Genomic DNA, 20,643 nt, shown 5'->3' on the forward strand with positions numbered 1-20,643 from the left:
TGTTATTAAAATATGCCTGGTGATCTGAAACATTTAGTTGTGGCTGAAAAGAAAAAAAAAAGAAGAAAAGAGCAAACCTTATTTTATAAGACTGTTAGTAATTCAATTTAAGGAAATTTTTAATAATTTTTTTTTGTTTTGTTTTTATTGTTACAGTTGTAGATTTCCCAACTTGTTCTCTGTTGAAAGTGTTAAACGACGCCATCTGGTGGTTAAATATATACAATGACATAATGGTCACGTCGTGTTTCTGCAGAGTAATCCAATCATTTAGAGATGAAACATCTATTCATGCATCACCAAAGTAACTCAAACATATATTTTTTTGTTAATATAGCAATAATAAAGAGAATAAATACAATGATTTATATGATGTAAGTCATGATTGTAACATATTTTTTGTCCAAATACATATGAAGCTGCATTAACCCCTTAACAGTCACATAAAAAAAAGTGCAAGCCATGAGGACACACGCGTATCCTCATGACAGTTAAGGGGTTTTAATGTTGAAGAGCATGTTCTACAGCTTCAGATAAAGAAGGAAAATATACCTTTCCATTCATAGCCTCTGGGATATAAACCTCTCCTCACTCCGTTTAATCTGTGGTGGAGTCGGCCTCAAACAACAAAAAGCCCCAACATTGCAACAATCTATTGAAAAGTCTCATTTTTCCCTCCTACATCTTTTCTCTCTCTCTTTTTTTTGCATTCTGTTAGTTTAGTTAGCATGCACAGCTCTAACACACAATGCAACAAAAAGTATATAAATAGAGTCTCAAGTGCTTCTGTGGTAAGCAGGTTGCCTTTGCAGCTGCTCCACCTATCGTTTCATTCCAACAAGGTCAGGTATTCAAAGGACTTGTTTTTTAGAAAAGGAAACAACCTGAACACACTGAATAGCTTTGTCTTCTCCTTTAAAGGTGTGGGCGGAGAGTAGAGTGCAGAGTTAAGTTTCACTGACACCTCCCTTTCTAGACTCACAAACTGCAGAAGATCAGTCGTGTTGCAGTCCTGAGTGGTGCTCTCGGCTGGGATCTTAGTGCGTATGTTGTCATATTTTTTTTTCTCCCCCGACTCTTGTGGATGTGGCTGCCATCAATGACGAACCACAACAGGACACTCTGGGAAACTTCTGCGACAGGTCTATTCCCTCCCCAGAAGTCACTGACCGCTGAGAAGGATTTAAGCCACTTGGACTTCTCTTTCCCTCATATGTCTGCGAATTTTCATAAATCAAATAAGAATTTCCATCAAGTGTGGAGATGGCAAAGTTGCACAGACTCTATGTAGTTCTACTAACAGGTAGGATTAACTATTATTCTGCTCATGTGTTAGACTAAGTGGTCAACTTTCTTCACAACTTAATTATAGTGTAGTTTAGAGACATGGAGCCATTTGTCTAGTAAAATTTGTAAATAAATAATTTTATAGATTAGTTCTTGAGACAATTTTCTGTTGAAAGCTGGTTCAGTTAAAATTGAATTGAGACATTATTCTCCCACTACTAACGTGTGTAAAAAGATTTGGAGTTGGTTAATCATTTAGTGAAGATCGTACAAAGCAGCACTATATTATCTGACTCTCCACTAATTATAACATTTTAAATCCTGTTGTCTGAAGTGTGAAACATTCCCCAATAAATTATTATTTATTCTGAGAGTTTATAAAATCAGGCAGTGAGAGTGACAACTTTTACGCACCTGTAAAAAGTGGAATGTGGTCTCAAATTAGCTGATGTGTCAACACAAAGCAAGTGAGCATAATAGTATGTATTACGCTCACTTGCATGTGTGTGTGTGTGTGTGTGTGTGTGTGCGCGCGCGTGCGTGTATGTGTGTGTTTGACTGGCTTTTTGTTTGTGTTTGTGTCTGCAGCTCTAGCACTGTGGAAACGTTGTCTGGCAGAATGGAACGCCACCGACGGGTCCTCCAACCAAACCGCATCCGTCTGTCAAGACAACTGCACAGGTAGAGACGGGACAATCCCTCACTGATGTCACAAAGAGCATTGAGGTGTAATTGACACAATCATCAAAGCAGACACTGAACTGGTCAAAGCAGTCTAGGTAAATAGTGTCAGTCATCTGTGACGGGATTATGGGCTTTGAAAGCCGCGAAGGCTTTGACGTTCCCCTTCTTCCTGTTCACCTTTGGCAACTTTGTTTGCAATGAAAATGGGAGATGAAATGACTCATTTTCAACAGAAGGTACAGGAATTTGCTGCCGGATCTGTGAATGAGAACACTCCCAAAATTGAGTGTGTTCAATTTGGAAAATGAACTGATTGTGGCAGTGCTAAAGAATACTAGCAATACAAGTCAATAACGACACGTTTGTTTCTACTGTGTGTAATCAAATCCATAAAAAAAAAGGTTGTGCATAATTAAAAACTGGATAGTTCAGATGCCACTGCTTTAATGACGCAGAATCTGTCAGACTTGCCACTAAACATTTCCTACTTCTAGGAAGCGCTAAGATACTCTTGTTAAATAAATAAACTAATGGTAGAGAAATCTACTCTAGTATGGAAGGTCTAACAGTGAATGAATGAATGAATGAATGAATGAATGAATGAATGAATGAATGAATGAATGAATGAATACTGTCCAAGTGCTTTATACTTCACTAAAGGCTGTCCAAAAGTTAAAAAGAAATAATAATAATAATAATAATAATAATAATAGTAATAATAATAATAATAATAATAATAATAATAATAATAATAATAATAAAACATTACAGTTACAGTGACCTGAAATAAATATATAAAACATAAACAATAACATCTAAAATAAAAATAAAATTATATTATCAAAAGCCACATGACAGAACTTACCAGAAGTATCATAAAATTAGAATAAATAAACAAAAAGAAAATCGATAAATGGCAAGAAAGATATTGTTGACATTGTTTTGACCGAGAAATTAACATCTGGATGTGAAAGATGAAACTGTCCAAGCCATTTCTGCTTAAACACTTTTTGAAATGAGATGCAAAAATCCACAACTGGTCCCGACAGACGATGTGATTGTCGCCTCTTGGTTAGTTTTGTAGTTGCCAATGTGTAGGAAATTCAATAACGGGTAAGGAGTGCAACATGCTTCACTTGGTTTTCACAGCAGCATTTTTGTTGTAATGAGATGATGTACTACAAAGTTACAAAGTTATTGTTATGATTATTATTATTATTTTTCAGTTTTATAACCCAGACTATGCAAACTATTTGCTCCTCTGCTTTAACTGCCACCAAATGTGAAGGTTGCTTTTAGCGGGTCATGTTGGCTAACCATCAATAAGACTGCAAACACATTTATCTTCATGACCTCTGGGGTCATGTCTGCTAGCGTGTTCTCAAGTTTCAGCTAACAATTAGACCGCACTCATTGATGTCACCTGGAGGGCAGTATCCTTTTACGAGCTCTCTCTCTCTTTTCTTTTTTTTATTTGTTTTGAGGGACAAATTCACTAGAGCAGGTTGTAAAGATAGCGGCGGCTTTTCAAGAAGTGCAACATGAAAACTGGTGGTCAGAAGTTCAGCAGCTGTTCCAGGGCACATTAGTTAGCAAGTTAAATAAAAACCTGTGTGTGGGGACATAGTTGAGAGAATGGGAATTCCAACTTTCATGTTTAATTTAGCGGAGAATTACACCGATGAAGCTGTGTGCATAATGAGTCTTTTACGACACCGGTGCCTTAGCGGATTTGAATAGCGTTCCTCTCTGGACCGGATCGTATTGCAAACAGTCTATTAATAAATTAGGTCATGGCAGAGGGTGAGAATTGACGTCATAGTGGCAAGCTGACAAACTGTGACAAAGCTCCAGAAATAAAATAGATGTTGCACTTTTATTTGCACGTGATTAAAACTGGATACGTCGAATTAGAAATTACTCAAATATGTTCAAAGCAGCCTCCCATTTTAAATATTTGTACATTTCTGCAAAAGCAATCCTCATGCTGACGCTTCCAAATGGGTCAATCTTGTGCTAGTTACTTTAACAATGAAAGCATTTTCCTGATCTTACACTAAAAAAGGAAGCCTCAAAGAACAGGGATTAAAAGAACTTTAAACTGTTGTGAAATCAATCAACTAATAGTCAGAAGCATAAAAATTACATTAAACTAAAAATTGTTTGTAAATCTCAGGTTTTGTGTAGTATATTCAACAAAATACAGGTTCCGTTTCAATACAAGTGTCATGTACTTAGCTGAAAAGTTTTAACAAAGTCATTTTAACCAAGAAAAATAATAAAAAAATAATAATAATTGAGATCTTATCAGTGCCATTTAAAAGTGCTTAAAAACATTGCTAATGCAGATGAGAGTTGAGATCAAATAAAAGCGATTTGTAACTGGTAAGCTACAGATGCAGTCCTTTTAAGATAATTTATATTTCATTAGTAGGTTGGAGAATTTGTTTTAGCAACAATGAGAACAATGAATTTACTAAGAGGCCATGTAATTTCATTTCTCCAGCAGAGAAAGACACAGAACAATCGAATGGCCACTTCTCAGAATGTCCTGAGGAGCTGCTTTATTACTGCATCCACGGAGAGTGTCGTTACATTAAGGAACAAAAGGCAACATCCTGCAGGTGAGAAATAGTTCTACAAAATGTTAATAAATATAAATGTAAAAAAAAAAAAAAAAAAGATTAGACAATGAAGTTTAGCTTTGTTGAGAATCCAGAAAAACAAACATGGGAATTTTATCAGAAATATGTGGTCAGATAATATTTATATTTAGAACCGTATGAACAGTGACAAAAGAAGAAGAAAATAGAAAAATTAAACATTTAAACCTTCATTTTTTTTCCTGTCTAAGGTGTCACGTCAATTACCACGGTCACAGGTGTGAATATGTGTCGTTGGACCTGCAAATTGGTCGCAGAGAACAAATCATAATAGGCTGCGCCATTGCAGTGCTTCTGCTGTTGATGATCCTCGTTATTTCCATCTGCGTCTGTTCACAGTAAGATAAAATACATTTTTCTTAAAGGAACAGTTTGGCCTTCACAGACCTAGTTGTCAACCATGATTATTCTTTTCAATCAGTGCTTTATGGGGTTTAAAAATATGTTTTCACTGCCTCCCGCCTTCCTGCAGCAACACATCTGCGTTGATGTGTTCAGAGAACAATCATATAAACCTGAGTTTTTAAAAGCAGCCTCTCCGGCCACTGGTTCTAACTCACTACAGGGGAATCTCTTGGCAGCTTTGCACCTGAGTGACACAGCAGGTCTGATATGATTACAAAATCAATCACTGACCTTTAGCCCTAGGCCGACTGGGACCAAGTGCACTTGTGAACAATGTTGTCTTGAACACGGAGTTTGTTGTGGATCCAGCCCACGATTAGCACAGACGTCCAGCAAAAACCCACCTTTCGAATTTCAAGCGTGTCCACACCCAACTCTCACCCAGCTTCCATGGGACCAAATCCCGAAGCTCCTCCACACGGGCAGTGGGTAAGAGCAGAAACCCCGGACAACACAGGCGATGAGATCATGGATGGATTTTGTAAAAAAATATATATTGGCAAAAATAACCTCTTGTGAGATTTGTAAAATCATTAAGACACTATCTTTCTAGGACTCAATATTTGTCTCTGTTCACATGTTTTTTTGTTTTTAGAACTGTTGCCTATAAAGTTTCTCAAAACTAAAATCACAGTTTATAAATTAGGTGGAGTGAGTGAGTGAATGGATTATTGGAAGCCAGACTTATTTTTATTGGACTGAAAGTCCTATTGGCCTTTATTCCAGGTTGAAAGATTACTATGACCTAACTAAAAAGTTCAGACACATGGATGAATGAATTAAACCACCAGGAAACTGCTTACACAGTATTTAAGTCCAGATTTGGACTCAGCAAATGCATAATTTTATTTTATTTTTCATCAAATATTATCAGACTTTTTTTTAATATATTTATTTTTTTTATTCATAGTGAAACAGGGTTCCTCCTATAGGCAGTTAAAGGAAAAGCTACACCACACATTATGTGCAAAAATGAATATAAATGAGTACAGCAAAGACACCAATTGAGCAGCAACAAAGTAAAATGTTATTAAAATAGAAACAAAAACCAAATAGAAAAGTCAAACAGTTCTGCTACACAACACAGACAAGATAAAAACAATTAAACTAAATGTAGTTAGTCAAGCAAATGAAAATAAGCGAAGCTGAGTACGAAGAGAAATGCATTTATTCAATATATTATAATGGACTGCTAAGGAGCTTATCTGCTGTGAGAATGAAACTGTTCTGAAAGAAAGTGAAGTGTAAAGTTTTTGATTTGATACATCTGAAACATTTGTCAGGAGTTGAGAAAACAGGAGTATCTGCCTAAATGTCAGACCACACAAGACGGTGACAAGAAATACGCCATCGTAAAAAGAAAGCTACAATAAGTCCTGTTTAGAGAATGAAACTTACTGAGGTACATGCTAAACAGTGTGCAAATGAATAATACAAATGCAGATCACCTGAACACATTATTTCCACCACAACATTTAGTGATAGCAGAATCATGCTGTGGGGATTATTTTATTCAACGGGGAGATGGAGGGAAGTAAATATGGTATAATCCTGGAAGAAAAGCTGCTAGTGGCTGAAAAATACTTGAGTTGTGGTGGTACAGCAACCTTGGATGTACAATCAGAACCACAAAGCAATGGTTCAGAGCAAAGGGCGTTCATGAGTTAGAATGGCCTAGTTAAAGTCCATCGAAACTCTATAGCAAGTGAAATTCATAGATGTTCAAGCTGAGATTTAACTACTTTTGCAAAGACAAATGAGCAAAAAAAAGTGTCTAACTGTCCAAAGCTGATAAAGAGATATCCAAAAGGATGTAACTGTTTCAAAATGTTTGAAATGCTCATTATGATAAATAATAGTGAGTATGTATGCATATTTATTTATGCATATTTTTAAAACAATATATAAATGTATATATTCTGATCCCACTTTTGCAACAAAGCAGTTTTAGCCAAGCTGTTCCTTTAACGTCTTACTGCAGAGGCTGAACATATTTGGTTTTGGCTTTGCAGTCATTTGTTGCCTTCCATATGCGGCATGTGCCATAGTTCTGTTGTTTTCAGTCGCAGGTGCAGATTGTGGGGACGGAGGAGAAGACAGACGGAGGAGCTGAGAAACGGAACAGGGAAACGCGTCATGCCGGACTCGAGTCCATCACACTCAACAGAGCTGACACCTATCAACTCAGTATGAAGACTCTGTCAGAGACGCCTTTGGGCATCACATGTTTACGCACGGGGCCGCTTCTGGCTGCAGGCTCACAGTAAATGCAGGAGGCCTTGGGTGGCCCCTGGTCAGCATCGAGGCCGACGAGGAACACCGCTTCACAGAAAAATATGTCAACCTGTGACAGAAGCTCAGAAGCTTCCTCTTGTCCTTCTGGAGACCTGCTGTGTTTGGAACATTAAACAGGCTTTTGGAAACAAACAAACAAACAAAAAAAAAACAAGAAGAAGATGCCCTCCTGGATTTATGATAAATATGAACTGGGGAAGAGTGTTCAGATGCCTGGGTGCTGGAAAGGAGGCTTTTGTTTTAAAAGTTGTGGAGCAACAGACATGGCCTTTCGCCGAGTGCTGCTGATCACGCAGCACTAAATAAATTGTTGCTATGTTGGAAAAAGCTGCGAAGCCAGCTGGCAGCCAATGGTAACACTCCGTCAGGTTGGCATCTACACTGTGAGATGAGAGGAAAGCTACTGTCCTTTTAGGGAAACTGAGCTACAGAGATCAACCTTCATACACATTGTAACACAGCTGCAGCAGCAGGCTTGTTTACTGCTTGACTAGCTTTTATGTGCCACATAATGATCAGTTATCACTTTCAACTTATCACTGCAGAGCCACGTCTCCACGTATGATCGCAGACGATATTGTTACTCGTGTGCATGACCAAATTCAAGAAGAGGCCCTTTAAGGTCGGAGCTACGTTAATCACACAGTTCAAAAAGGACAAGCAGATCTTGTGCTGGAGGCCCTTTTTTTTATCTGTATGTTTAGAGCCGAGCAGCCTGGAGGCTACAGAACAGAACAGCTGAGTCTGTGTGCAAGGGCTGACAGAGCTGCTCTGTTTCACAGCTGCCAAACTTTCACTGAGATTTCAGAATGTAACCATAAACTCAGAGTCAGATAAATCTGGCTCTGAGTTTTATATCAATAAACATGCTGTTGCTTACTTTACTTTTACTGAAAAATGTATATATTTATATATATACAGATACTTTGTCCTCAGTTTGTCTAAGAAAATATTTCTGCAAAGCATCAGAGTCGAAGAGCAGACAAAGTAAAAAAAACGATAGTTCACGTTTCTGGAGAATCCTTTTATAGCAATTTTCAAAAAATATAAGTAAATAAATAAATTAATAATAATAATAATAATAATACATTCTCACAGCTCTGCTGATAACAACTATACAGATCCCCAATCATCAAAATGACAAATAATTTCATTTACAACTGGTTTGTTCATCTACCTGATCATTAGACCATGGGAAAAATTAAGAGATCAGTTAAAATGATCAGTTTCTCTGGTTTTACTTTTTATAGGTATATGTTTGAGTAACATGAACATTGTTCTTTTATTCTATGAACTACTGTGACAACATGTCTTCCAAATTCCAATCAAAAATTTTAGCATTTATTTGCAGAAAATGAGAAATGGTCAAAATAGCAAAAAAAAAAAAAAAAAAAAAAAAAAAAGATGCTTTCAGACCTCAAATAATGCAAAAGAAACAAGTTCATGTTCACTTAGAAACAACAATACTGATGTTTTAACTCAGGAAGAGTTCAGAAATCAGTATTTGGTGTAATAACCATGAGGTTTTCAGTGGTGTTCAGTGCAGTGGTCTCCTATTTTTTCCAGACCTGTACGTCTTCACATATCACAATGTCTTCATTTCCTGTAGGTTGCTATAATAATTATGTTAATAATTAATATAATACCCAATTGGCTAGTGATGGAAACAAATCAGACACACAGAGAAGCCATCAGTGTTTATAGTTTTACAGTATTGTGTTGCCATGGTGCGGTAACACCAGCTAGATTCGACACTACACCAGCGAATGTGACTTTTTATGGCCCTCTGTCATACCTGCCTTCACCCAGAAGCTGCTAAAGACTAAACTATAACAGTTCCACCTCTGCTGCGAATTGAAAGAAGTCAACTCACATGTTCCTCTTTGCTTTTAAGAGTTCAGCCACGTGTTTCATCTCAGCTGCTGTATTACTCTGTATTACCAAGACGGTAATATTTCATTAAATGTCTATTTTAATCTCATGAAACATTTTTGGCTGATTTTGTGCTATCTTTTCTTTTTTCTCTCTCTCTCTCTCTCTCTCTTTGCACAATTAGAGTGAAATGTAATCAACCCGTGCCTAAAAAATCCACAGCAATGTTCATCATTAACTTGGAATGTTTTACTGCTGCATCAGTGAAACTGTCTCTAAAACAGTGACATCTGTGGTATGCTGCAGTTTCTATGAGGGGCGTGTCAGCGGAAAACAAAACTGATAAGAGAGATAACATTGAAATTGATGTAGATGTTTGATCAAGACCTGTGATGGGCAGACAGCCTACCCACAGGGTGTATCCTGCCCTTCATTCATCATGTGACTGCTGACATAGACCAGAGTACCCTTCACCAAGCAGGTTTATGTTGGACTAGATAAAAAAAAAAAGTTCTCAAACTATCCAGGCATGTTTAGTTTCAGTGTGCTTGCAAATGTGACTTCAGAATCATCTGAAAGCAGTTTTCGCCCTGAATGGCAACGACTCCACCTGTTCTCCCCTGGCATGCACGCTGCTCTGCTCTGACAGCTGTGCAGAGCCTAACAAATAGTTGAGAGATAAGTCAGCACAGGGACAGCTTCATATCGCAGATCAGCGCTGGAAATGAATGCAGTGACTCATAGAGGAAGAATTATAAACCGTTCTAGTTTGTTTGTAGTTTGCATAGAGGCCACTGGAGGTCAGCAGTCTACCAAAGGTCTCAGCACTGACGGTGTTTCAAAAGTTCACTTCTGAAGAATGGGTTTACATGAATAAACTATAAGTAGATTTTCTTTTCTTTCTTTTCACAGAAACACTTCTTTCAACTTATACTTTTATAAACTTAACACAAAATTGCCCAAATTAATCTCGTAGGGGAGATAATTTTATTTTATGCAAAGATGTATTTCAGTCATCTATTGTTACAATCTTAAAATACACAACATAAAATCAGCCCTTCAAAGGTTCCTATATTATAAAGAAACCTTTGAAAGAAATCGTTAAAGATGGAGTTCTTCTTTTCCATATAGAGCTCTTGAAATGCCCGACACTTCTTCTTTTACCCTCCGCTTGCTCACTTTCCTTAGTTTCAAGGAGCAAACAACAATAACAGGATTTGGGAACATGTCTTGGGAAAGAGCAAAGGAGCCCAGGAAGTCTGGCTGCTCAGAAGAAAAACATGACAAAACGGAAGATAATCCTGGACTTTTTAACTATACAGTGTTTTGAGCAAACACTTTACTGAACACAACATCAAAACACATTAAAGAAGGGAATGGTTTCGTTGGTATAGTTGACTAGAACGTGAAATGTTAAAACCAGTGTTTATCTGCTGAACTCATCTTTCCTGCAGTTCATTTTTAACAGGACGCCTGCTATTCATTTCCATTTGTCGATGGGGGGGGAGCTCCTCCTGTGACTATGTGTTCCTGATTACTGTTTAAATAACTATTTAGTTTCCCATAAGTGTGTTTTTTTCTCATATAGAAGCTGCAGTGAGCTTTTGATGTATGAGTCATTACCTCTCCTAATTTGTATATTTGCATCCAGGGCAATAGCGATGGTTTTGATATTGTTTTTGCCAGACGTAGCCGTAGGAAGCATGACAACTTTCCTACCACCTAAATTCCTGCTTTGTGCAAAGTGGACATCTCACAGAGCTTTAAAGAAGTCTGATCTGTATTCAGTGAAGATGATGCAGCATCTATTAATCTTCCTCCTTAAATTGATCCGGCCGTCCTCCAGAGAAAGCCTTTAAAAGTTGAAGGATCAGGAAACAATTACCCTAAAAGCAGGTATCTGTGGCTGGAAGCGATGGAGGTGATACTAAAGAGATGTCTCCGGTCACAGAGCATTTCCCGGATTTCCCCCCTTCCTGGTAATCTTTGCAGACTGCTCTCGGATTAAAGGCAAAGGGCAAATGTTTGACTAAAGACCATTAGCCCGGTGACTGAGATTTTCTTTTCTTCAACTTTGATCCTTTACAAATAGAAAAGAGGATTTTGCCTTTGCTGATTTTTGTTGTTGTAATGCAAAGGATTTGGTGTCCATGGCTTTACCCTGTCTTCTCAAATGGAACTAGGAAGAATGTTGGAAAACACTTTCTATAAACATTAAACAAGAACTTTAATAAAAATATGGTCCAAAAAAGATGTCTCCTTTGATTACAGCTCCTATAATGTAAGTAACTTTCCAGTTTTATCCCACATAATAATGCTTTTTGCATTTATTACCATTTCTAATTGGCTTCTCAGAACCTCTGAGGACAACTTAAATCATGTTATGATAAAAAAAAATAAAGCCAGAACAACTGATGAAGCTATAAAACTCCAACACACAGTGACTTACTTGTCTTGTTTCAGTAGCATGAGTTAAAAACAGACAGGATCATCAGATCAAGCAACACCTACGTCTTAGCTAACCCAGCATGCCATCAGACATGAACAGCAGAAAATGTGTTAATAAGAAGCAGAAAACATTTCTGACAGAAATATTTTATCATGCATTTTCATTATAACGACGTGGGGTTGTTCCAAGAGATTTAAAGTAAACATAAAAAAATCATAATAAGTAATTATGTACTTAATTAAATGTTTTAGCATCTTAGCATCTCTTTATTCAACAAAATCAGTTTTTCACCAGTATTCATTTGATACCAGTTTTGACCCTTTTTCCCCTCATTTGGCTTATATACAAAGATATCATTGAATCTTCTTGTTGAAACTATTTTTCCAAAGGTTTTCAACAATTCATGCTGAGAGCCGGGTTCAGGTAAAACCATAATAGAGGTTTAAGCAGGCAGGCCTTTTGAAGTTGATGTTGCAATATCTAGTTGAATACAACTATTTGACTCAAAATGTTACCCGTCCTCTTAAAGGAAATGGGATAGGAACACAGACGATGCTTAGGCTCAACTCTGTTGTAACTTGGAAACTTCTGGAAAAACAATATATTCTCCGATATCAGATCGATATCAAAATTTGCATCGTCTACATGGAAAACCCAAATGGTTTCTTAATAAAACTTGTAAGGTCTTTGAACAAAAAGAAGATTCTGTTTGGATACAATGACAAGAACTGAGTTTCAAAGAGGCAAAGTGAGGTAAAAATGAAAAACATAGCTCCAACTGTGAAGCATTGCAAAGGCAGCATCATGCTGAGGGTCAGTTTCAAGCACAGACTAAAACTGTTAGCAGCATGGCTCCATCCTTAACACCTAAAACATGTCTATAAAAACTCTAACTATGCTCAAAAGTGAGGCCTATAAAAAAAACATGACAGATCAGGACATGTTACTGTGGAATATCATCTCTGCCACCTGGAAATTGAGCTGTTAGCAAGTCATTACAGCCATGAAACTGTCATACAGTAACAGTCTTCAGTCAGAGGCCTCTTCAGATTCAATGCGATACTGACTGCTACCACAGATCCTGCCAGATCCTTCCTGCTCACAGTGTCACCATCCACGACAAACCTTTGAAAATACTTCAATTGTATGAGTTACGACCAAATTTAATTTCCCTTTGGAACAAGTAAAATGTTGCTGAACTGAACTGACTGATGATGATGAGTGAAAACATCTGGCTGGAACTGCAGAGCATGGCAGCACCTCACATTAGTACATCTCAGGAGACTACGTTGTTGATTTTGAAGTCTGTTTGAGATCATTATTTTGTTACCAGAAGCAAAAGCAACTCCCGCCCAATTAACTTTTTTTTTTTTTTTTTTTATAGACCGTGTCATATCCTTCAAGTATTTTAACTCTGTTTGTTTTTCTTTCCTCCACCAGTGATACAGCCCAAGCTCTTCCTGCACCTCAAACTTATGCTGAGATGAGTCCTTACTTTATATTCTGCAACTTTTCTCTCATCAAACATGCTTCAGCTAATTCGGAGCAAAAATAATGCATTTTCAACAACACCAGTCCATCATCCTTTGTTGTGAAACTTTCGGCCACATTCATTTTAATTTAAAATCACTGATGCTTGATTTCTAAGTTCACTCAAAAGAGGATTTTCTATAATCATTCCTGAATATTGCCTGCTGCACGCCAGAAGAAACATCTTCTTGCATCTCTTGCAGAACGTTTGATTTGCTTTTCTTTCAAGCACACAGCAGTTCCCTCGGGTTTCTTGATCTGCAAAACCTTAATGTAATCTATGCTCTGTTGTAGCAAGGAATTGTTTCTATTGAAAGCAGAAGCAATTGTTACCTGAAAAACGAATCCCTACCTTAAAACTAAAATTTCATTTTAGGCCTCACCGTGTTTGCAGAGCTAAATTAATTTTGGGAGAATGACTCAGTTGCTTCAGGAGGCGTCCCGGGCTGCAGTTGTTGAGGCAAGTTTTAAAAGGTGTCAGAGTGTATTGACGCTGTAGGACATCCATCATCTGGCATTTACTAAGGATTTAGCCTTAGAAAATTAGTTAAGGACAGAGACATTGATAAAAACTTAATTTTTTTTGGTGCTCACAGGGCTCTATGTTTTTACCACCAAAAAGTGTTCAGAAGAGAAAGATTTTGGTTAAAGTTTTAAAACCCTGCACAAAGTTACATTGAGGTTTGTGTCTAGCATTTTCTCTGTTACTTCATTGTCTGGCCTTCTAGGAAGCTTCTGTCAAATAATCTATATCCTGCTATTCTAGCATGCCAATCCTTTGTGAGAACTCCTCATGTTTTTATGATACTGCAAACATCATTTTTGGTCTGATATTGGTTTCTAAGTAAAGGAGTAGCTGAGAAAAGCAGAGACGTGAGTCATAATCTTGGATGTATAAGTATCCAGAAAGAGACAAAAGGTGAAGCATATGGCTGCACGGACCTGGTTAATGTTAAATTAGAGCAAAGTCTTTATGTTAAAAGCTTCCATTGAATCAACAACTTATTAAATGGCTTTAGAAGTGTCTGAAAGTACAACATACAGAGGGATAAAAAAGTATTTTCTTTCGTGTTAGATGAAAATGAAGAGTCGGATTCTTGTTTGTTGCTTTCTTCTTAATAAAAAGTTATATGCAGCAAAGTTGTGCAAACATATTCATACACCTTTAACCTTTTCAATTGTTGCATGCTACAACCATAATGTTCAATGTATTCATGTCATAGACATAGCAACACAAGTCTCTGGATGTGCAAAGCTGGTTTGGTTTATGCCCCAAATGATTTACACTTATAACTGGAGAGATATGTTCCAATTCAGTGTGGCTTAGCCCAAAAGCACAAAATAGATTTTAGATTTATGAAAAAAAAAAACATGCAAAAAGTGAATACTATTTTCAGACACTGTGAGTGACTTCAATAGGTTGTGAAATCTGAGGATGAAGTGAATAAACATTCAAATTGCTTTCTTTGGATGCTTTCAAACAAATTTTAACAAATCAACTTATTTCTGTTTGGCTGTCTACAGGCAGACCCATCATTCCATTTGGTATCTAGTTCAGGGTCAAAGAAACGACAAGAGGAAGGGCACACACTCGAGAGGATAGGGAAAACACAAAAAACACATGAGAAACACACTCTTGGAAGTGCTTGGACAGAAGGAAAGGAGGTGGAAAAAGTGTTGAACAGTGAAGAGTCACTCCCAAAACATTCTTTCTGTCAGACACCACACCCTCCATGCTAACCCAGAGAGATCCACGACATATACTGAGCAGAATGTCAATGGAAATTATGGCTTTTTGGAACTTGTCTTTACATGTTCAGAAAGTTTTTAGTTCAGGGTTGCTTCGTAGGAAAAAAAAAAGAAAAAAAAAACTTGCTTAAATGTAGACCATCTGTGCTCTTCTGAGGTGGAGGACTTTCACTTCCAAATTATCCCCTGAAGTGTGTTAAAGAGTTGCAGCACTGAGCTGTATCAGTCTGTGCCACTGACTTTAGCAGACACTGTAATGCCTTAAGCCCGGGTTATCAGAGACCGCGCAGGAGAAAGATTAAGGCCAGGCTGCCGCCGCAACTCTGTCCCACAGCAAAATTTCAGACAAAATGAGGACGATTGTGTTTTGGCTGATGGATGTGCACTGTGCATTTTTATTGTGAAAGAAACGGAAGACCAAATGATGTTTTCAGACAGTTTCATAAACTGAGAGTCAGGAAAATGTCGCCTAAAACCCTCAAATTCATTACTATCAGTCAGCATTAAAACGAAGCGCAAGACTCAGTCAGGAAAGCTACATATATATATATATATATATATATATATATATATATATATATATATATATATATATATATATATATATGTATCCCATCGTTCTAACGATTGGGCAAAAGATCAAAGTTCAGTACGAGCAACCTTTGCTCATGCATATGCAGTCACATCTGCTCAACATCCACTAGTGCCAAACTGTGATTTGTTTAATGAAAGAAAACTTTGTCAGAGTTTATCTACAGACTCCAGAAAGCTGGACTTACAGACACCAGTGTATGTGCGAGTCTCACATTTATCTCCACAGATGTTCCTTTTGTGTCATCAGAAGTCGCCCACTCCATTAGACTTTCTGGAGAAGGATCGTGTTTTCATCAGCTAAAGGTCATCACATTTCAGCCTCTTTATCTGTTGCTATGCTGCATGAGAAATCTTACATTAATTTTTCTTTAATATAAAACACAGAAATAAATTGTCAGTGTCCAAGTGGTGTGCTTTTTTATTTTGTCTCAGAAGACAAATATCAGTCATGCCAATCTCGCTGAGCTTTTCTATAAATCCTAGAGAAATCCCAGATGGGACTAATCAATGCTATTGATGCAGGACATGCAAAATTAAATAAAAAAAAAAAAGAAAAAAAAAAGCCCAATCCACCAATGGTGAATTGGCCGCCAAAGAGACTTTTGAACAGCTTATTGATGAAGCTGAATGAATGAAAGGTTCTTCCAGGAACACAGGCGAAATCCAGGACAACACTGAGTAGGGCAGGTATGCTGCAAGTATAAGAAGTAGAATATGGCTGAGAGATTATTTAAATTATGGATGATGCAGTTGGGTTACTGTTTGAGAGTGCTGGAGTTCCAAGGGGGCAAAGGTGACTATACCCACAAAGGCTGAGATCCACAGGTGGTGCTTGTGGGTAATGATTTGTTTGTTCTTTCTTCCAGGAGGAGATGCGAGAGAGAGGTGGTGGAGCACCAGAGGGTGGACAGGCCAGCAAGTAATGGTGGATTATTGGTGAGGGGTCCTGACATGAAGAAGCAGAGGAACAGGCAAGGAGATTCACGGAGATAGAGTAAACGAAAATTGAACTCAAGTAAGAGCAGCACTCCATGACATGTATAAGTATATTGAGTACTGCCGATGTATGGAAAGTATAGAATAAAACTTTTTAGCAACCTTTGCTCTAGTAGATAGAAAAGATGGGGAGGAAAGAGAAAAGAAAGACATGCAGCAAGTGGTCCGAGACTGGGAATCGAACCCACAACAACTGCATCGACCAGTCATACATGTTTATAAATGTCAATATTTACATATTTTGACATGCAAATATGGCAATTCGATTAAGTTCTCATGCGTCATTACTTTCCTGCAGAAGCACGGGCCTCTGACTAAAAACCATCTGGCTTACGTCTGTTGGCCTGACAGCCTTTTGACCAAAATAAACTTGCGCGTATTGATTAACTTTCCTTCTTTGGAAGAGGGTGGAGGCCTCCACCTCTCCAAACAACAAACGCAGCGGCTTCCATCAAAGATCACGTGTACTGCAAAAAAAAAAAAAAAAAAATCAATGCAGCGAGGCGCCAAAAACAAAGAAAACAGAACATCAGACATGAGTACATGACTCCTTCACAGACATTTTGCTGAGCGGAGTTCCCCATTAAAATCTAAAGAATGACACAAATATGTTAAATAAAAAGTAAGATTTATTTTTCTTTCAAGAAGTTCAGGCATACAATCAAAAAACGTCATAAGTTTCTGCAATCAAGCGCACCTTCTACTTACATTATATAACTGCATGTGCTTCTGTCCGCCTCTTCTTACCTCTGTGTATGTCAGAGAAAGAGAGAGAGGGACAGAGAGAGAGAGAAAAAGAGAAGAGGGGGGAGGGAGGATTTCTATTTAAAAGCCAGTGAAATTTCAGCAGTAGCTACTAAATTGTCTGAAAAATGCCTTGTCGTGATAACCTTCGATTCTCTGACATATTTATCAGCATGAGATGAAATTTAGGCGGGAGTTGGCTCCCTTGTGTCTCCTAATCAGCACCAAGGACAGCACCAAGTTGCGCCGGAGCGCTGCGTCAGGTCACCTTTTCCTTACTGAAGGCTTAGAAAATCTCAGAGCAACAAACACAAGCTGATCCTCAGAACAAGCTCAACAATCTGACAAGAAGCTCTTATTCATTCATTTATTTATTTTCACCTGTTTGTAATTTCATCATTTTAGAGTTTAGACATGTAGCCCGCATGACGCTCACGCCGAGGACTTTATCGTCTCCCAAGTCACGAAGTTGGATCAGAGAATGACTTTACTGAAGATTTTCGGGAATAAAAAAATAAAATGTCTGGGGAATTGACGGACATCAACGGTGAGGTCGGGACTGCTCACGCTGCCTCCGCCAACTTCAGCTGCGTTTCCAATACTTCGAACTGCTCGCGCGCGGACTTCCACATGTCGGACTTCGCTAAAACCGATTTCGTCGGAGACGGCGCCGCTTTTGTCAGGATTACAATCTCTGTGATCTACTCTCTGGTGTGCGCGCTGGGTCTGGTCGGGAACTTGCTGGTTTTGTACCTGATGAAGTCCAAACAGGTGTGGAAGAAATCCTCCATCAACCTGTTCGTAACTAGTTTGGCGGTGACCGACTTCCAGTTCGTTCTGACTTTGCCTTTCTGGGCCGTGGAGAACGCGCTGGACTTCACATGGCCCTTCGGCAAAGCCATGTGTAAGATAGTTTCCTACGTGACGGCGATGAACATGTACGCCAGCGTGTTTTTCCTCACGGCCATGAGTGTGGCGAGGTATTGCTCCCTCGCCTCGGCGCTAAAAGGCAGGCGGCGGCGCACGCGCTGCTGCTCGGCGCGGTGCGTCTCCGTCTTCATCTGGTTCGCCGCCGTCTCCGCCGCCCTGCCGCACGCGGTTTACTCCACCACCGCCACCGTATCCAACGAGGACCTGTGCCTGGTGAAATTCCCGGAGACGAACGGGTCAGCGCAATTTTGGCTCGGACTCTATCACTCCCAGAAAGTGCTGGTGGGCTTCCTGGTGCCTCTGGGAGTCATCTCGGCGTGCTACCTGCTGCTTTTGCGCTTCATCACCTCCAAGAACATTAACACCTCCAGCGCGAAACGACGCGCCAAGGTCACGAGGTCGGTCACCATCGTGGTTTTATCCTTTTTCCTCTGCTGGCTGCCCAACCAGGCGCTCACAGCCTGGGGCATCCTCATAAAACTTAACGCTGTTCACTTCACGTATGAGTACTACACCATGCAGGTGTACGTCTTCCCCGTGTCGGTCTGCCTGGCGCACTCCAACAGCTGCCTGAACCCCATCCTGTACTGTCTGATGCGGCGGGAGTTCAGAAAAGCGCTCAAAAACCTTTTCTGGCGCATGACCTCTCCGACTGTAACCACCATCAGGCCGATCACAGCCACCACGAAGCCAGAGATGGACGAGCAGGGACACCCGCTGGTGCCGGCCAACGCGCCACCGGTGCCCGACATGGTGTTCTTTCCTCCTGGGGCGGTGATTTACAATGACCGGCGTGACCTGCCGCAAAACAGCACATAGTTTAACCACGCCAGGGATAGTTTAAGGTACGCGGGAAGCTGTTGATGTGTATGTAGTTACTGCGAAGCCAAAATGTTCCACTAAAAAGGCGAGAGGAACTCGAACAGCTGGGGTCAGTTTTGGATACTGGCCACATGGCTCTCCACCCAGAGGTGTATACCCTTGGGGGCAGCAAAATTAACTCTTGAGGATGTTCTTGCATCACTGGCACATCCGTACTCACAAGTACCACAGTTAATAAATCAATGCTTTTACAAAGAGGACTATATCTCAAAATATAATTTCAAAAGTCTCTGTTCATCGTAGAACTTTGATCATTCTGTGTCTTAGATTTGAACAAGAGGAATGAACAGCATTTCATATGTGTCTGCTATGATATGTGTGTTATTGTCTTATGTTTGTTTGTTTGTTTTGATATGTAAAAAATAAGTAAAAAAGAAAAAAAAACAAAGAGTTAAATGTAAAAGTAAAGTGCATCATCAGCATGTGGCAGAATTGCTTTCACTTTTCCTACTGATATTTATTATTGAACACTATTATGTAAAAATGAATCAACTGATTGTCACAATTTGAGGATGAAGAAAGCCATAATGGAGGACTGGTATTAGTTAACACTGAAGAAAAGAAACAAAAACAAAACAAAACAAAATAAAACATGGATAGCCTTTAAAAAGAGGCCTGGTAATTTCCTCTGAACCGCACCACTGAAACACCCAGTCATGTGCACTTCTTTACAGGAAAATAAGGTAACAGGTTAAAAACAAAAATTAAAATTAAAAACCCAAAACCATTTAGTGCCTGAAAGAAAACTCCCAAAACTTTCAAATCTATTATTTTGTAAATGGAGAAGGAACGCAGTGATTTAAGATCTGGTGTTCATCTCATAAAAACAGGCATTCCTATGAAGCTCCTTTGTCAAATTAAAATTACCTTTTGGGAAATAAATTGATCTAATACTTTTCATTTTTTCAACGTTTCAGTAATAAAATGTTTTTTTTAATTTTTTTTTATTGGTTGGATGTAATATTCCAATCTTGTAAGAAATTAAATGTGTTTTTGTAACCTTTAAGCGTAAAATCGTTGTAGTTATTAGAAATAAAGTCTTAAAAGTATCAGTCTGTGTGTAATTCCTCTATGTGAAGTGACTCACTTAGTGAATTAAGTTTCTGAAATAGAGAAACTTTTCAATAATATTGTAATTTTTTGAGGTGGACCTGTAGAATGAAACATTTTGTTGACTTCAGGCAGGACTCTGGCAACATTTTGGATCAGCTGCAGAAAGCATTGCAATAATTTATCCTATCCAAAATAAAATGATGTGACAAAAAACATCACGGTAAATGGTACAGTAAATGGCTTTTATAGCACTTAATCAAGTCCAGAGGACTCCAAAGCACTTCACAGAAGTTTTTCAGATAAAGGAAAAAGTATTAAAAAACAAAACATTCATATTATTTTCTGAACATAAGGGTACTTACTTTTGAATGATGATGAGGTAACATGCAGCTCGTGAAATAATCTACTTTGAATCCAGAAGTACTTTACAGTAGATCTTGTTTATTCTCGTCCATTCATCAAAAAGGGATTGGTGTCTCTTAATAAACCGCAGGCAGCCTGTTCACCACC

General features: G+C 38.5%; 2 protein-coding genes across 2 annotated transcripts; both read left to right on the plus strand.

Moving 5' to 3' along the window:
- Positions 1–1,128: 1,128 nt before the first annotated feature.
- Positions 1,129–9,320, plus strand: btc (betacellulin, epidermal growth factor family member). Its single transcript, XM_014979059.2, has 5 exons — positions 1,129–1,303; positions 1,876–1,968; positions 4,478–4,595; positions 4,826–4,972; positions 7,103–9,320. The coding sequence occupies exons 1-5, from the start codon at positions 1,264–1,266 to the stop codon at positions 7,230–7,232; spliced, it is 528 nt and encodes a 175-aa protein (XP_014834545.1). The 5' UTR covers positions 1,129–1,263; the 3' UTR covers positions 7,233–9,320.
- A 6,366-nt stretch (positions 9,321–15,686) lies between these two features.
- Positions 15,687–19,821, plus strand: rxfp3 (relaxin family peptide receptor 3). The gene has a single exon (XM_014979050.2). The coding sequence runs from the start codon at positions 17,788–17,790 to the stop codon at positions 19,015–19,017; it is 1,230 nt and encodes a 409-aa protein (XP_014834536.2). The 5' UTR covers positions 15,687–17,787; the 3' UTR covers positions 19,018–19,821.
- The last annotated feature ends 822 nt before the right edge of the window (positions 19,822–20,643 follow it).

This window comes from Poecilia mexicana, unplaced genomic scaffold (genome assembly GCF_051168715.1).
Source record: "Poecilia mexicana isolate PSO_F unplaced genomic scaffold, ASM5116871v1 scaffold_12, whole genome shotgun sequence".
NCBI classification, from domain to species: Eukaryota; Metazoa; Chordata; class Actinopteri; order Cyprinodontiformes; family Poeciliidae; genus Poecilia; species Poecilia mexicana.